General features: G+C 49.1%; 1 protein-coding gene across 1 annotated transcript; it reads left to right on the top strand.

The window, feature by feature from the left end:
* Positions 1-10,713: 10,713 nt before the first annotated feature.
* b3gnt7l (UDP-GlcNAc:betaGal beta-1,3-N-acetylglucosaminyltransferase 7, like) lies at positions 10,714-15,240 on the top strand. The gene has a single exon (XM_072478508.1). The coding sequence runs from the start codon at positions 11,166-11,168 to the stop codon at positions 12,459-12,461; it is 1,296 nt and encodes a 431-aa protein (XP_072334609.1). The 5' UTR covers positions 10,714-11,165; the 3' UTR covers positions 12,462-15,240.
* The last annotated feature ends 362 nt before the right edge of the window (positions 15,241-15,602 follow it).

Raw genomic sequence — 15,602 nt, 5'->3', positions numbered from 1 at the left:
TTCTCTACATTAAACTCCATTTGCCACCTCTCAGCCCAGCTCTGCAGCTTATCTATGTCCCTCTGTAACCTGCTACATCCTTCCGCACTGTCGACAACACCACCGACTTTAGTGTCGTCTGCAAATTTACTCACCCACCCTTCTGCGCCCTCCTCTAGGTCATTGATAAAAATGACAAACAGCAACGGCCCCAAAACAGATCCTTGTGGTACGCCACTTGTAACTGAACTCCATTCTGAACATTTCCCATCAACCACCACCCTCTGTCTTCTTTCAGCTAGCCAATTTCTGATCCACATCTCTAAATCACCCTCAATCCCCAGCCTCCGTATTTTCTGCAATAGCCTACCGTGGGGAACCTTATCAAACGCTTTACTGAAATCCATATACACATCAACTGCTTTACCCTCGTCTACCTGTTCAGTCACCTTCTCAAAGAACTCGATAAGGTTTGTGAGGCATGACCTACCCTTCACAAAGCCATGCTGACTATCCCTAATCATATTATTCCTATCTAGATGATTATAAATCTTGTCTCTTATAATCCCCTCCAAGACTTTACCCCCAACAGACGTGAGGCTCACCGGTCTATAGTTGCCGGGGTTGTCTCTGCTCCCCTGCTTGAACAAAGGGACCACATTTGCTATCCTCCAGTCCTCTGGCACTATTCCTGTAGCCAATGATGACATAAAAATCAAAGCCAAAGGCCCAGCAATCTCTTCCCTGGCTTCCCAGAGAATCCTAGGATAAATCCCATCAGGCCCCGGGGACTTATCTATTTTCAGCCTGTCCAACCTCTTCCCTACGTACCTCAATGCCATCTATTCTAATAGCCTGGGTCTCAGCATTCTCCTCCACAACATTATCTTTTTCCTGAGTGAATACTGACGAAAAATATTTGTTTCGTATCTCGCCTATCTCTTCAGACTCCACACACAACTTCCCATCCCTGTCCTTGACTGGCCCTACTCTTACCCTAGTCATTCTTTTATTCCTGACATACCTATAGAAAGCTTTTGGGTTTTCCTTGATCCTACCTGCCAAATACTTCTCATGTCCCCTCCTTGGTCGTCTTAGCTCTCTCTTTAGATCCTTCCTCGCTACCTTGTAACTATCAAGCGCCCCAACTGAAACTTCACTCCTCATCTTCACATAGGCCTCCTTCTTCCTCTTAACAAGAGATTCCACTTCTTTGGTAAACCACGGTTCCCTCGCTCGACGCCTTCCTCCCTGCCTGACCAGTACGTACTTATCAAGAACACGCAGTAGCTGTTCCTTAAACCAGCTCCACATATCCAGTGTGCCCAACACTTGCAGCCTACTTCTCCAACCTATCCCCCCCAAGTCATGTCTAATGGCATCATAATTGCCCTTCCCCCAGCTATAACTCTTGCCCTGCGGGGTATACTTATCCCTTTCCATCACTAACGTAAACGTCACCGAATTGTGGTCACTGTCCCCAAAGTGCTCACCTACCTCCAAATCTAACACCTGGCCTGGTTCATTACCCAAAACCAAATCCAATGTGGCCTCTCCTCTTGTTGGCCTGTCAACATATTGTGTCAGGAAACCCTCCTGCACACATTGTACAAAAAACGACCCATCTAATGTACTCGAACTATATCTTTTCCGGTCAATATTTGGAAAGTTAAAGTCTCCCATAATAACTACCCTGTTACTTTCGCTCTTATCCAGAATCATCTTCGCCACCGTTTCCTCTACATCCCTAGAACTATTTGGAGGCCTATAGAAAACTCCCAATAGGGTGACCTCTCCTTTCCTGTTTCTAACCTCAGCCCATACTACCTCGGAAGAAGAGTCCCCATCTAGCATCCTCTCCGCCACCATAATACTGTTTTTGACTAGCAGCGCCACACCTCCCCCTCTTTTGCCTCCTTCTCTGAGCTTACTAAAACACCTAAACCCCGGAACCTGCAACAACCATTCCTGTCCCTGCTCTATCCATGTCTCCGAAATGGCCACAACATCAAAGTCCCAGGTACCAACCCATGCTGCCAGTTCCCCTACCTTATTTCGTATACTCCTGGCATTGAAGTAGACACACTTCAAACCACCTACCTGAACACTGGCCCCCTCCTGCAAAGTCAAATCTGTGCTCTTGACCTCTATACTCTCAATCTCTCGTACCTTAAAACTACAATCCAGGTTCCCATGCCCCTGCTGCATTAGTTTAAACCCCCCCCCAAAGAGCACTAACAAATCTCCCCCCCAGGATATTTGTGCCCCTCAATTTCAGATGTAGACCATCCTGTCTGTAGAGGTCCCACCTTCCCCAGAAAGAGCCCCAGTTATCCAGAAATCTGAATCCCTCCCGCCTGCACCATCCCTGTAGCCACGTGTTTAATTGCTCTCTCTCCCTATTCCTCATCTAATTATCACGTGGCACGGGCAACAACCCAGAGATAACAACTCTGTTTGTTCTCGTTCTGAGCTTCCATCCTAGCTCCCTGAAAGCCTGCCTGACATCCTTGTCCCCTTTCCTACCTATGTCGTTAGTGCCAATGTGGACCACGACTTGGGGCTGCTCCCCCACCCCCTTAAGGACCCGGAAAACACGATCCGAGACATCACGTACCCTTGCACCTGGGAGGCAACATACCAAACGCGAGTCTCTCTCGCTCCCACAAAATCTCCTATCTGTGCCCCTGACTATCGAGTCCCCAGTTACTAATGCTCTGCTCCTCTCCCCCCTTCCCTTCTGAGCAACAGGGACAGACTCAGTGCCAGAGGCCCGTACCCCATGGCTTACCCCTGGTAAGTCCCCCACCCCCCTCCCCCCCCCACAAGTATCCAAAGCGGTATACTTGTTACTCAGGGGAACGACCGCAGGGGATCCCTGCATTGACTGCTTCTTCCCAGTCCCTCTTACAGTTACCCATCTATCTCCAATCTTTGGTGTAACTAATTCCCTGAAGCTGCTATCTATGACCCCCTCTGCCTCCCGAATGATCCGAAGTTCATCTAACTCCAGCTCCAGTTCCCTAACTCGGTCTTGGAGGAGCTGGAGATGGCTGCACTTCCTGCAGGTAAAATCAGCAGGGACACTAACGGCATCCCTCACCTCAAACATCCTGCAGGAGGAATATTGCACTCCCTTCCCTGCCATCCCTCTAACTTCTAACCAAGATCTGGTTAATAAATAAATAAATAAAATAAAAATAAAAAAATATAATAATAATATAATATGGCACTTACCTCACACCAATGGGTCTTATTATTAGGTTAGAGGAGGAGGGTGGGTGGGAGACACTACACGTGTAGTGTCTCGGGTTTCCTCTCCACCAGAATTTATTGGTTGGGGGGGGCCTTCCCAGAAGTCCGCGGGGTGAACTTCCGGTTCCCGCCTTATATTAAAAAAAAATAAAAAATAAAACAGAAAAGAACAGAAACGGGACCAGGTAAGTGTTTTTAAAGTAAAAACTTACCTCCCAGAAGGCCCTTGCGCACCGCTCCCGCCGAAATCCAAAGTGCTGCTCCTGCAAAGGTAAGTGTTTTTAAAGTCAAACAACAATCAGGATCCATCCCGCGTTTCACCAAAGTTCCAGCCGCCTCCATCCCTTCTCGACGAACACAGACAAGACAACATAAGACCTGTGATCGGAGTCTTTGACTGACACCAGGCCTCGAAGACAAGATACAATGTGCTCCGTCGAACTCGAAATGCCTTCAAATTGAGATTGTGAAAGGATGTTCTCAATTCGGCCAGGAATTAATCCCCAGCTCTCCTCAGGAGCCCGAAGCACAGATACCCGTTCTGTGGCTCCATCGCCCCGAATCAACGAAGATGTTCAACATACCATGCAGCAGGATTCCTAAGGACTGAAGGCGAGGCCCCAGAGTAGAATGCCTTATTAACTGACAGGATTCTCTTCTCCATTTCATCCATTCTCTTAGGATATATCGCAGTTCATCAATGTGAGCACCAATAATCTGCAGCAGGGAGCCGAGACCATCACCCACAACTTCATTCATAATGGCAGCCATCATCTCGACAGCAACGGCATCACCGAAGCGTCGACCCGCTCACAGCGAAACCGCCATTGTGAACTGCGCCTACCCTGGCGATCTCCGACTGCCTCAACCAAACAGGAATTTCTTGACATAATTCAGCTCCCCATCGCCAATACTTAGCCAGGATCTTCCAGGAATATAGCACGTATTATACACATCAGGATCAAATAGTTATGGGTTATAAATCAAGATTTAAATAAGGGTTAAAAGATGAGTAGCACCAGAACTCTCAAAAACACAGCGTACATCACATGAACCCCCAATATTTAATTTTTTTAAAGATGCTCTGGAGTGATTGGAGCTGGGTGTTTCCCGTTGCCAGCAGCACCAAGGACGGCCCCACTATCGGAAGGGACTCTGCTTCATTTCGGGACCACGGGTGGAATGCTCCGCTGAGGCCGCACTCAATCCCATTTCTTGCACCATTGAGCTCCGCCTGTCAGTGCGAAGTGAAATGGCGTCCCAATCTCTAGACCGCCCCCCCCCCTCCCCAACCGTGGCATCCGGAGCCCCCTGCCACCTATAAGGGAGTCATCGTGCCACCCCCCCCCCCCCCCCGCACCCCACCTCATTAGGGCAGGACACCACCGTAATCCCCGGCCTGGGTAAAATGCCACCCCAGTACCTTGGCACTGGCAGCACAACCCCTGCCAAGTGCCGGTACACATTTGTAGAGACCCGTTTTTTTCAAAAAATATACTTTATTCATAAAATCTATCATAAACATTACAGAACATTTCGAATTGTCTTGACTGTACATTTCCATCAGAGTTACACAGTCCCTTGACTTTCTTCCATTCAATTTTGATAACATTACACACATATCGCTCTTTACGTTACAATTCCTTCTTAAACATTTACATTGTCATGTTTCTGTTAATGACCCAGACCGAGGGGGGTTTACACTGTTACTCGCCCCTCGGTGCACATTTGCTGGTAAGACCTTACACAGTGGTCTTTCCCCATTGCGCCTTGGCGGCAGCTGCCCCAAGCTTGAGTGCGTCCCTCAGCACGTAGTCCTGGACCTTGGAATGTGCCAGTCTGCAACACTCGGTCGAGGACAGCTCTTTGCACTGGAAGATCAGCAAGTTCCGGGCAGACCAAAGAGCGTCTTTTACCGAGTTGATGACCTTCCAGCAGCAGTTGATGTTTGTCTCAGTGTGTGTCCCTGGAAACAGTCTGTAGAGCACAGAGTCCTGTGTCACAGAGCTGCTCGGGATGAACCTTGACAAATACCACTGCATCTCTCTCCAGACCTTCATTGCAAAGGCACATTCCACAAGGTGGGTGACCGTCTCATTTCCCCAACAGCCACTCCGAGGGCAGCGTGCAACGGCGCTGAGCCTTTGGGTGTACATGAAGAATCTGACATGGAGGGCCCTTCTCACCACCAGCAAAGCTAGGTCTTGGTGCTTGTTTGTAAGTTCTGGTGATGAGGCGTTCTGCCAGATGACACTGACAGTCTGCTCAGGGAACCGTCCAACGTCCTCCACAGTCGCCTTTTCCCTGAGGGCTTCGAGGACATTACGTGCTGACCACTGCTCCATTGCCTTGTGGTCAAAGGTGTTTTTCTTCAAAAGCTTTTCCACGAGGGACAGGTGGTACGGCACGGTGCAACTACTTGGAGCGTTCCGCGGCAATGAGGCCAGACCCATCCTTCGTAACACCGGGGACAGGTAGAACCTCAGTATGTAGTGACACTTAGTGTTTGCATACCGGGGGGTCCACACACAGCTTGATGGAGACCCATGCTAACCGGCGCTCATTCGGGGTCTCCGAAGCTGGGGTGTTACATCCCACGCCTTGGGTAACTCCGGTGAGTGCATATTTAAGTGTGCCTTACTGCACACTTGAATATGCAGATTTGGACTGGGGGCCCCGATTGAGTTGGAGGAGGTAGTCAGGGGTCTGGTAGGCATGCAGACGGGCAAGGCCCCGGACGGCTTCCCCGTAGAATTTTATAAGAAGTTCTCGGAGCTGCTGAGCCCGCTCCTGATGAGAACCTTCAATGGAGGCAAAGGAGAAAGGGACCCTCCCTCCGACAATGTTGCAGGCATTGATCTCGCTTATCCTGAAGGAGAAGGATCCGCTTCAGTGTGGGTCCGACAGGCCGATATCGCTCCTGAATGTGGATGCCAAGCTGTTGGCAAAAATTCTGGCCACCAGAATAGAGGACTGTGTCCCGGGGAGTGATTGGGGAGGACCAGGCAGGTTTTGTTAAGGGCAGGCAGCTGAACACGAACGTGAGGAGGCTCCTGAATATTATCATGATACCTTCGGGGGGGGGGGGGGGGGGGGGGGGGGGTGGGGGGGGTGGCTGCGATGGACGCGGAGGCGGCCTTTGACAGGGTGGAGTGGGAGTATCTGTGGGAGGCGCTAGCAGGTTTGGATTTGGGGAGGGATTTATAGGGTGGGTCAAGCTTCTGTACCAGGCTCCTGTAGCGAGTATGTCCACAAACGGCTACGGTCGGATATTTCAGGCTGCACCGGGGGACGAGCCAGGGGTGTACCCTGTCCCCGTTGCTGTTTGCCCTGGCAATTGAGCCGTTGCGCTCAGGACTTCGGGGGATTGGAGGGGGCTGGTGCGTGGAGGGGAGGAACACCGGGTCTCCCTCTACGCGGATGACCTGCTGTTGTATATTTCGGACCCAATAGAGGGGATGGGGGAGGTCATGCGGATCCTGGGGGACTTCGGGAGGTTCTCGGGTATAAGTTGAACATGGGAAGAATGAGCTGTTCGTGGTCCACGTTGGGGGCCAGGAGGAGAGTCTGAGGGAGCTCCCGCTCAGGATAGTGGAGAGGAGCTTTCGGTACTTGGGGATACATGTGGCCAGGAACTGGGATGCCCTGCACAGGCTCAACTTAACCCGGCTAGTGGAGCAGATAGAGGAAGAGTTTAAAAGGTGGGATATGCTCCCGCTTTCCTTGGCGGGACGGGTGCAGACTGTGAAGATGACGGTTCCCCCCAGATTCCTCTTCGTATTTCAGTGCCCCCCCATTTTCATCCCCAAATCCTTCTTTAAGTGGGTGAATAGGATTGTTACGGATTTGTGTGGGCGGGGAGAGGAGGGGGCCTCGGTGTGGACCCCGATACGGAATAACCACAGATTTGCTCCGGGTAGGATCGATGGGGGGTACCAAGGCTAGTATAGGGCAGGTATTAGGAGGTTGGGGGACCTGTTTATAGACGGGGTTTTCCTCAGCATGCAGGCGCTGGAGGAGAGGTTCAGCCTGTCCCCGGGGAATGCATTCAGGTACCTTCAGGTTCGGGACTTCCTTAGAAAACAGGTGGGGACATTCCCGTGGCTGCCCCCACACAGGATCCAGGATAGGGTGGTGTCTGGGTAGGGGAGGGGAAGGAGTCGGACATATATCAGGAGCTGCAGTAGGTAGAGGAAGCCTCAGTGGGGGAGTTGAAGGATAAGTGGGAGGAGGAGCTGGGCGAGGCGCTGGATGTGGGCCAATGCCCTGGGCAGGGTGAACTCCTCCTCATCATGTGCCAGGCTCGAATTAATCCAGTTTAAGGTGGTGCATCGGGCGCATATAACGGCGGCAAGAATGCCGAAAGTAAAACGATTCACAGTAAGACATTTATATGATTCCAAAGCATTTTTCTTCTTAAAAGTATAAACGGTCAGAGTGTGAAAATGTTGACTTTCATAGAAAGAATGGAAAAACAAGACATTTGTTAAAAAGGAAGAGTTGTTAACTTAAGGAGATTTGAGTGTCCTTGTATGCAAATTACCGCAATTAAACTGCAAGAGTGCAAACAATTAGGAAGGCAAACGGCATATTGCCTGACTGTAAGGTGATTAGAGTGTAAGAGTAAGATGTCTTGTTCAGTCTTTCCTGATAGTTACCACATCCTGGTTTGGTTTTGTCTTAGATTGTGCAGCACTCCAGTTTATTGCAGCGTGGGCACTTATTAATTCTTATAGGCTCTTGACAATTGTACAAAATAAAACAAATAGAAGTGGAATCGCTCCTGATGATCAGGATAGTAGGTTGTTTTGTATGTTACCTATTTGAGAACTTTTGAGTTGCCATACAACCTTGAAGGATCATTGGCTCTAGGGCTTGAGAAGGTTAGAGAAAGAGGGAGGGACGAGACCATGAACGGATCTGAAAACAAGGATGAGAATTTTAAGATCAAGGTGTTCCCCTTAATTGACCTGCTAGGCATTGGCAGCTACTTCTTTTAGTATTCAAAATATTCATAGGTTGATTATAAGATGTGATCAAAGGATTCAAATGAATTAAACATTATTAAGGAATGTCAGGACGAGACAATAAACTAATTGAGCCCAGATAAAACAGGAGATTCTCCTGGGTCTGTGCCTAGTTGCACTGAATCATAAAACTGAGTCACTGGGCACAGAAAAACATTATTCCAGGTACCCTAGAATATCACTAATATAAAAAAAACCAAAGGATCCAATTAAACTTATATGCTTATTAAGCAAAAGGAAATTATCTAGAAATGATCCCACAATTGAATTACAAATGCCTGCAAGACTCTATATATGTCATCACATCTTGTTGTGTGGCACTATCACCATGCCAAATAGAATAGACTTTGAACAGATCTAGCAACTCAACACTGGCCATCCATGAGGTGCTGTGGGCCATCAGCAGCAGCAGAATTATACTCAACCACAATCTGTAACCTCATGGCCCGGTATATTCCCCGCTCTACCATTATCACCAAACCAGGTGATCAATCCTGGTTCAATGATGAGTGCAGGAGAGCATGCCAGGAGCACACAAGGCCTATCTAAAAATGAGGCATCAACCTGGCGAAGCGAGAACTAATTGCATGCCAAAAAACATACGCAGCAAGTGATAGAAAAAGCCAAACAATTCCACAACCAGTGCATCATATATAAACTCTGCAGTCCTGTCACATCCAGTAGTGAATGGTGGTGGACAATTAAACAACTTACTGGAGAAGGCTCCACAAATATCCCTTTCCTCAATGATGAAGGAGCCCAGTACACCAATTCAAAAAGGTACGGCTGAAGCATTCGCAACAATGTTCAGCCAGAAGTGCCGAGTGGATGATCCATATCTGCCTCCTCCAGAGGTCCCTAACAACACAGATGTCAGTCTTCAGCCAATTCACTCCACGTAATATCAAGAAACGGCAGAAGGCAGTGGATACTGCAAAGGCAATGGGTCCCAACAATATTCCAGCAATAGTACTGAAGACACGTGCTCCAAAACATGCCATGCCTCTAGCCAAGCTGTTCAAATACAGCTACAACATTTGCATCTACCTGGCAATGTGGAAAATTACCCAGGTATGTCCTGTGGTGCGTAACTCACCTCCTGATTCCCCACACTCTACAAGGCAAGAGTGTGATGGAATACTCTCTACTTGCTTGGACCCCTTTCACAAATATTCCACCCCTCCACCACCATTAAACTGTGGCAGCCAAGTGTACCATCTACAAGATGTTCTGCAGGAACTCACCAGGGTTCCTTCGACAGCACCTTTTAAACCCACAACCACTACCTTCTAGAAGTCAGCAGTCTGATGGCTGAGCCCCGAGTGAGCAGTTCAATGTTTCCAGCTCATGCACTCCGACCCAGGGAGGGAGTCTGAGCCGAAGTCCAGGCAGTGGCCCATGCCCAAAGCTCCCCCCCCCCCCCCCCCCCCAATCCGAGCAGCCGGTCTTTAACATCCACCTACCGGCCTCACACTTCTCAAGGGCAACCGGGGTGGGCGATAAATGTTGGCCTCGCCAGCGATGCCCACATACCGTAAATTAATTGTTTTAAACTCTATATAATCTACAACTCCCCTTCATTTTGAAATGTTAAACAGAGCACTGTACCGAGCAATGTAGATCGGCCAAATTTGGAACTAATCCTTGGTGTTGCAATTTACCATCCAACAGAGGCAAGAATCCGAATCAAGGGACCGGCATCACAACGGTTCTGGAACATCTCTGTCAAATAGGTTTTTCACATTAATTCAGGCACTCCCATGACACTTCAAACACACTCAGCCAAGCAGCAAAAGTTGCATTTTTTTTAAAAACTGGATGTGAGTGATTTCAGCCCTTTTCGATTATTTGAATATTATTGGGCAGCACGGTAGCCTTGTGGATAGCACAATTGCTTCACAGCGCCAGGGTCCCAGGTTCGATTCTGGCTTGGATCACTGTCTGTGCGGAGTCTGCACATCCTCCCCGTGTGTGCGTGGGTTTCCTCCGGGTGCTCCGGTTTCCTCCCACAGTCCAAAGATGTGCAGGTTAGGTGGATTGGCCATGATAAATTGCCCTTAGTGTCCAAAATTGCCCTGAGTGGTGGGTGGGGTTACTGGGTTATGGGGATAGGGTGGCGGTGTTGACCTTGGGTAGGGTGCTCTTTCCAAGAGCCGGTGCAGACTCGATGGGCCGAATGGCCTCCTTCTGCACTGTAAATTCTATGTTCTATGAAGGGACTTGCCGGTAATGTTTTAACGTTTCGGGGTTTGGTGACAAAGGAAACTTGGCGTCAGTCTTACAGAGTAACCAAAAGAGAAGGGGTTATTTAGAAACGACACGCATGGCTAATGAACAGGTTTCAAAAGGCTAATTAATTCCCATTAGACCGCCAGATCTGGATTGCGCGATCTGGAACAGTTTCAATGAGGATGGGTGACGCTCGTAAAGTCTCCGTGAAACGGAGTTGCTCGGTATTGCCAAGTGGGAGGAGGAAGGCGAAGCAAGAAGCCAAGCAGAGGGAGGGCGAAAGAAACGGGAGCTTCGTCTCCTCTCCTGGTCGGGTTGCGGGAACTTGACTCTCCTCCTCTTCTGGCACCGAGCTCAGTCTGATGGTTGAGAGCCCCGAGTGAGCAGCTCCGTGTCCCCAGCTCCACACACTCCAACCCAGGGAGGGAGTCTGAGCCCCCCGATCCCATCAGCCAGTCTTTCACATCCACCCACCCGCCCCACAGTCCGGCCGAGGAAAGAGGAGGAGGGGGCGGGAGGGAGCCATGTGCCAGGACTCCGACTCCCCGGGACCGGGCTGGGCAGCCTCCGCGCTGGGTATCGGGCAGCGCCCGGCCCTCTGAGCCCGCTCGGCTGTGCTACAGCCAGCGGAGGGGGGAGGGGGAGAAGGGGGTCTCTCTCTCCCCATCCCCGACCATGGACTACATCTTCCGCAAGAGGAAACTCCTCAAGACGCTGCTCAGCCTCTCGCTGCTCTTCGCCGCCCTGGCCCTGCTCCAGAAGCTCAAGCCGGGGGACGGGGTGAGCCCGGCCCCGGGCTCCCGGGGGGATGCGGCCGGGGCCGCCGGCAGGAGGCAGCTGGAGGCGGCGGCGAACTGGCTGGAGGCCGAGAACAGCTTCTACCGGAGCGCGACTTCTAACGGCAGCAGCAGCAACAACGGGGGTCCGGCCTCGGAGGCGACGGCGGTGGGCCCCGGGGGCCCAACCAACCTCAGCAGCAGCCCGGCCCCGGCCTGGGAGGTGACGGTGACCAAGTGCAGCCCCAACGGCTCGGTGCGCAGCCTGCCCTGGTTCTCGGGGCTGGATAGCCGCTTCCAGCAGTACGTCCTGTACCGCCACTGCCGCTACTTCCCGCTGCTGCTCAACCACCCGGAGAAATGCGCGGGGCCCGGCCCGCCTCACCTGCTCATGGTCGTCAAGTCGGTGGTCGAGCAGCACGACCGGCGGGCGGCGGTCCGGAAGACCTGGGGCCGCGAGCGCAGCCTGGGCGGCCTCAGCATCAGGACCGTCTTCCTGCTGGGCACGCCGGCCGCCGGCAAGGACCGGAGGAACCTGCAGAAGCTTCTGGAGTACGAGGACCGGCTCTTCGGCGACATCCTGCAGTGGGACTTCATGGACACGTTCTTCAACCTGACCCTCAAGGAGGTGAACTTCCTCAAGTGGTTCGACATCTACTGCCACCGCACGCGCTTCATCTTCAAGGGCGACGACGACGTCTTCGTCAACACGGAGAACCTTCTGGAATTCCTGGCCTCGCAGGGCGAGGGTCCGCGGCGCGAGAGCCTCTTCGCGGGCGACGTCATCTCGCGCGCGCTGCCCATCCGCAACCACCAGAGCAAGTACTTCATCCCTAAGCAGTTGCACGACCAGCCGTACCCGCCCTACGCCGGCGGCGGCGGCTTCCTCATGGCCTCGGCCCTGGTCCGCCGGCTGCTGGCCGCCTCCGAGGACATCGAGCTCTACCCCATCGACGACGTCTACCTGGGCATGTGCTTGCAGAAGGTGGGCGTCGAGCCGCAGGTGCACTACGCCTTCAGGACGTTTGGCATCGTCAAGCGCCGGGTCAGCCCCATGAACAGCGACCCGTGCTTCTACAAGAACCTGCTGGTCATCCACAAGCTCAGCCCCGAGGGACTGCTCCAGATGTGGGACACCGTCCACAACACCACTCTCGTCTGTGCCAAGAAAGTTTCCTTCAACTTAAACGAGTAAACCTGTCTTCTCTCTTTTTTTTTTAACCTACCCCCCGACTTTGCGGAGTGACTGAATGGACATCTCTTTTGTTTGTACAATTTTTGTTTAAATCCCTAGGTACTTCTGATGGAGTGAATCATTCTATTGAGCCGGTGACATCTGCTTGGTGTATTGAAAAGAGACCTTTTCATTTAACAATAACACCGATGTTAAGTTTAACTGAGCTAAGGTACTTTATAGAATATACTTTTAAAACAGCTGTATTTTAGCACAAACTACAGTAATCTCTTGTGTATAAAAGTTGCACTTCCCATATATGTGTCTCCAGGTGCTTCAACTAAAGTCTCTCATTCCCCCCCCCCCCCCCCCGGTTTGACTATAGAGAAAAGGTTAAGGGGATACAGGTACATTTTAAAGAGTTTGGATGGTAACTTGTTTTCTTCTGCTCCTCCTCCCATGAAGGTCGTCTTGCGTGCTACAAGGATGCAATTTATCCTGTGGTAATGGTGGACTGTTCAGTAGGTTGGGGCCTTGTCACAACCTGCAGAGTCTGATGGAGATCAAAAGGGGAAGACTGCTCACAGATTTAAGCCGATTTGTAGTGCCCCGTCCCTATATTGCACTGCAGATGGGACCAACTAAAACCAGAAGCTGAGGATATTCTCTCTGAGAGTGGCCTAATTCTGCTCCTATGTCTTACGATTCAGCTACCCACTGGGAAAATCACAGGAAACCAGTAATTTCTTTCGAAAAGAAGAAAAATCTGATATGAATACCAGTATGCTAAAAATGTAATTCACTTCCCTATCCTCCTCCCAGTGGGGAAAAATGCAGCGTACTGGCATGAGGAAAGCTAAAGCAAAAAAAGACCAAATTTGGATAAGCCTATTCTGTGAACTTTTTTTTGAGTGACTGCAACAAATTTAGAAAGCTATTATTCGTGAAGTGCTAGTACAAACCCGTCCTCACCCCTTCCCTTCCCCCACTAAACAAATTCTAGTGATCTGTGGCATTCGAGTTGATCTCCAGAAGTTAATTAACAGCGGGACTGAAATGCTTGCCCCTCTGCAGGAAGTGTTGTGAAATGGGACCTGTGGCTGCCAACCTGCTCCAGACTTGATTACATCCTTGTTCCAATGTTGAAGTTATTTCAAGGGATGATTGTTGTATGTAGCCTCGGTAGGGGGAATCTGGGAAATCCAGAGCAGTACTTTGATGCTTAATTTCAGAAGTGGTTGCTGTCAGCCAAAGGAACTTGGTGCAGCAATCTGGCATGTGACAGAAAATACTGAACAATCTCAGCAGGTCTGACAGCATCTGTTTAGTGAGAAGGGGGCTAACGTTTCGAGTCTGGATGACTCATTCAGACTCACATTAGCTCCCTTCTCCACAGATGCTGTCAGACATTTTTGTATACATGTAAAGTACCCAATTCTTTTTTTTACAATTTAAGGAGCAATTTATCGTGGCCAATTCACCTACCCTGCACATCTTTTGGGTTGTGGGGGTGAGACCCATGCAGACACTGGGATACAGATGCTGTCTGACCTGAGATCGTCCAGTGTTTTCTGTTTTTGTTTCAGATTCCAACATCCGCAGTAATTTGCTTTTATAATCTGTCATTTGATGCTGGTATGGGCTCCATTTCCAGTAGACATTCTCGGCATTGAGAGCACTGGTTGGTGGTGAAGCTGCCAAGATTTTCCGATGAATGATAGAACTGGCCATGTGATTTCCACAAGAAGTGATGTTGTCTGGTGGAATGAAGGGACAGTACTGGGCTTCACCTTTATTGTACTGCTGCTGTACAACCCCAAACAGTTTAGATCTACATATATCTTGATCATGTTTACAGTATGATGGAATAATAGGAAAATGTTAGGTGAGAAAATGAAGTAATTTCCTCTTTGTGTACTTTTAATCATTGTTAAGACAGCCTTCGTTTATGAACTGTCAAATCAATCTCCAGTTTGGATGTTTGAACTTGGAAACCAGCCTTATCTTTTAATTCTAAGTAGTATCATTGACAATGTACAAAATATCCTTCCAGATATTAATATATTCAATTAAAAGTTAAGATGTGAAGTACTTGAGAGGTTAACATTGTATAAAATGTCCCTCTCACCTGATTTAGTCAGGGCCACCAATTTCTGCCTAACTTGCTTCAGATGCTGCTCGGTGGTCCTGATGAAGGAGCCACGGAATTGCTGAGGTGCATGGTAATGAATATTCTTACTGCCTCCCTCCCTCCTTGTCACTGTTCCTTGTCTCCACCTAAAGAAAACTGCCTTTTATGAAGCACTCTTATTGTGAGGGAATGAGCTGGAATGTTGGTGTTGGGATTTAACCCCATGACCTCCAGCCTAAAGTTGAAGCACTGCCTGAAAGGCTTGTCTCTTCAAAATGGCAACATCTTTGGGGGAGGGAGTTGGAAAGTATATGCATCAGTGGCTGGTGTGTGCTCTATAGAAAAGTGTCCCCTACCTAGTTATGTCTCTTTTTTTTAAGAGTCTTAATATTTAAAACCAATTGTGTCTTATGAAATCCACATTTTTGTCAAAAAATGAAAATCTGTATGTAATTTTTCGTTTGATAAAAGTTAACTTTGATACTAGAAATGGTTTGACAATTTTGCCAAAATTATCAAATTGAACATGTACATTGAAATATAGCTAATAAAACTAATGTCTAAAATCGTTTTTTTAAAACATTGTTGTATTTCTGTGGTGCAGGTTACTGACTTTAATGTCTTTTTATGTATTGATCTTGTGAAATGATTAAATACCACAAAACAGTAGTCTGCATAATTCTCTTAAGTATGTCTAACAACAATATATATATTTTTTTATATTGATATGGACAACTTATTTAGATCAATTACACAATTATTTGTTCTCTGAACGGAATCTCTTGGTTTCTATGTGGCAATTTTTGCGGCAGCTGTGTAATGCCCCTCTGGTGATTAACTTTGTGATAATTGGTGCAGGGGCTACTTGCTTGCCATTTGGTACATTTAAAAAATCCTACAATTCCTGGTCAGAGGAGTTTAGGTGGGCCAGGTGGGATGGAAAACAATTGGCTTATGGAATGTTGTTCAATGGCTCTTCCTGCTGTGGGAGGTGTATGTGAGACAGAACAAGAAAGAAGTGTTCTCGTAAT

The sequence above is a fragment of the Scyliorhinus torazame genome, chromosome 16 (assembly GCF_047496885.1).
Source record: "Scyliorhinus torazame isolate Kashiwa2021f chromosome 16, sScyTor2.1, whole genome shotgun sequence".
Lineage (NCBI taxonomy): Eukaryota > Metazoa > Chordata > Chondrichthyes > Carcharhiniformes > Scyliorhinidae > Scyliorhinus > Scyliorhinus torazame.
The sequence above is the reverse complement of the archived record's forward strand: the minus strand, read 5'-3'. Positions and strand labels throughout refer to the sequence as shown.

Coding starts and splice junctions, on each gene's coding strand:
- b3gnt7l (XM_072478508.1), top strand. CDS start 11,166: ATGGACTACATCTTCCGCAAGAGGAAACTCCTCAAGACGCTGCTCAGC.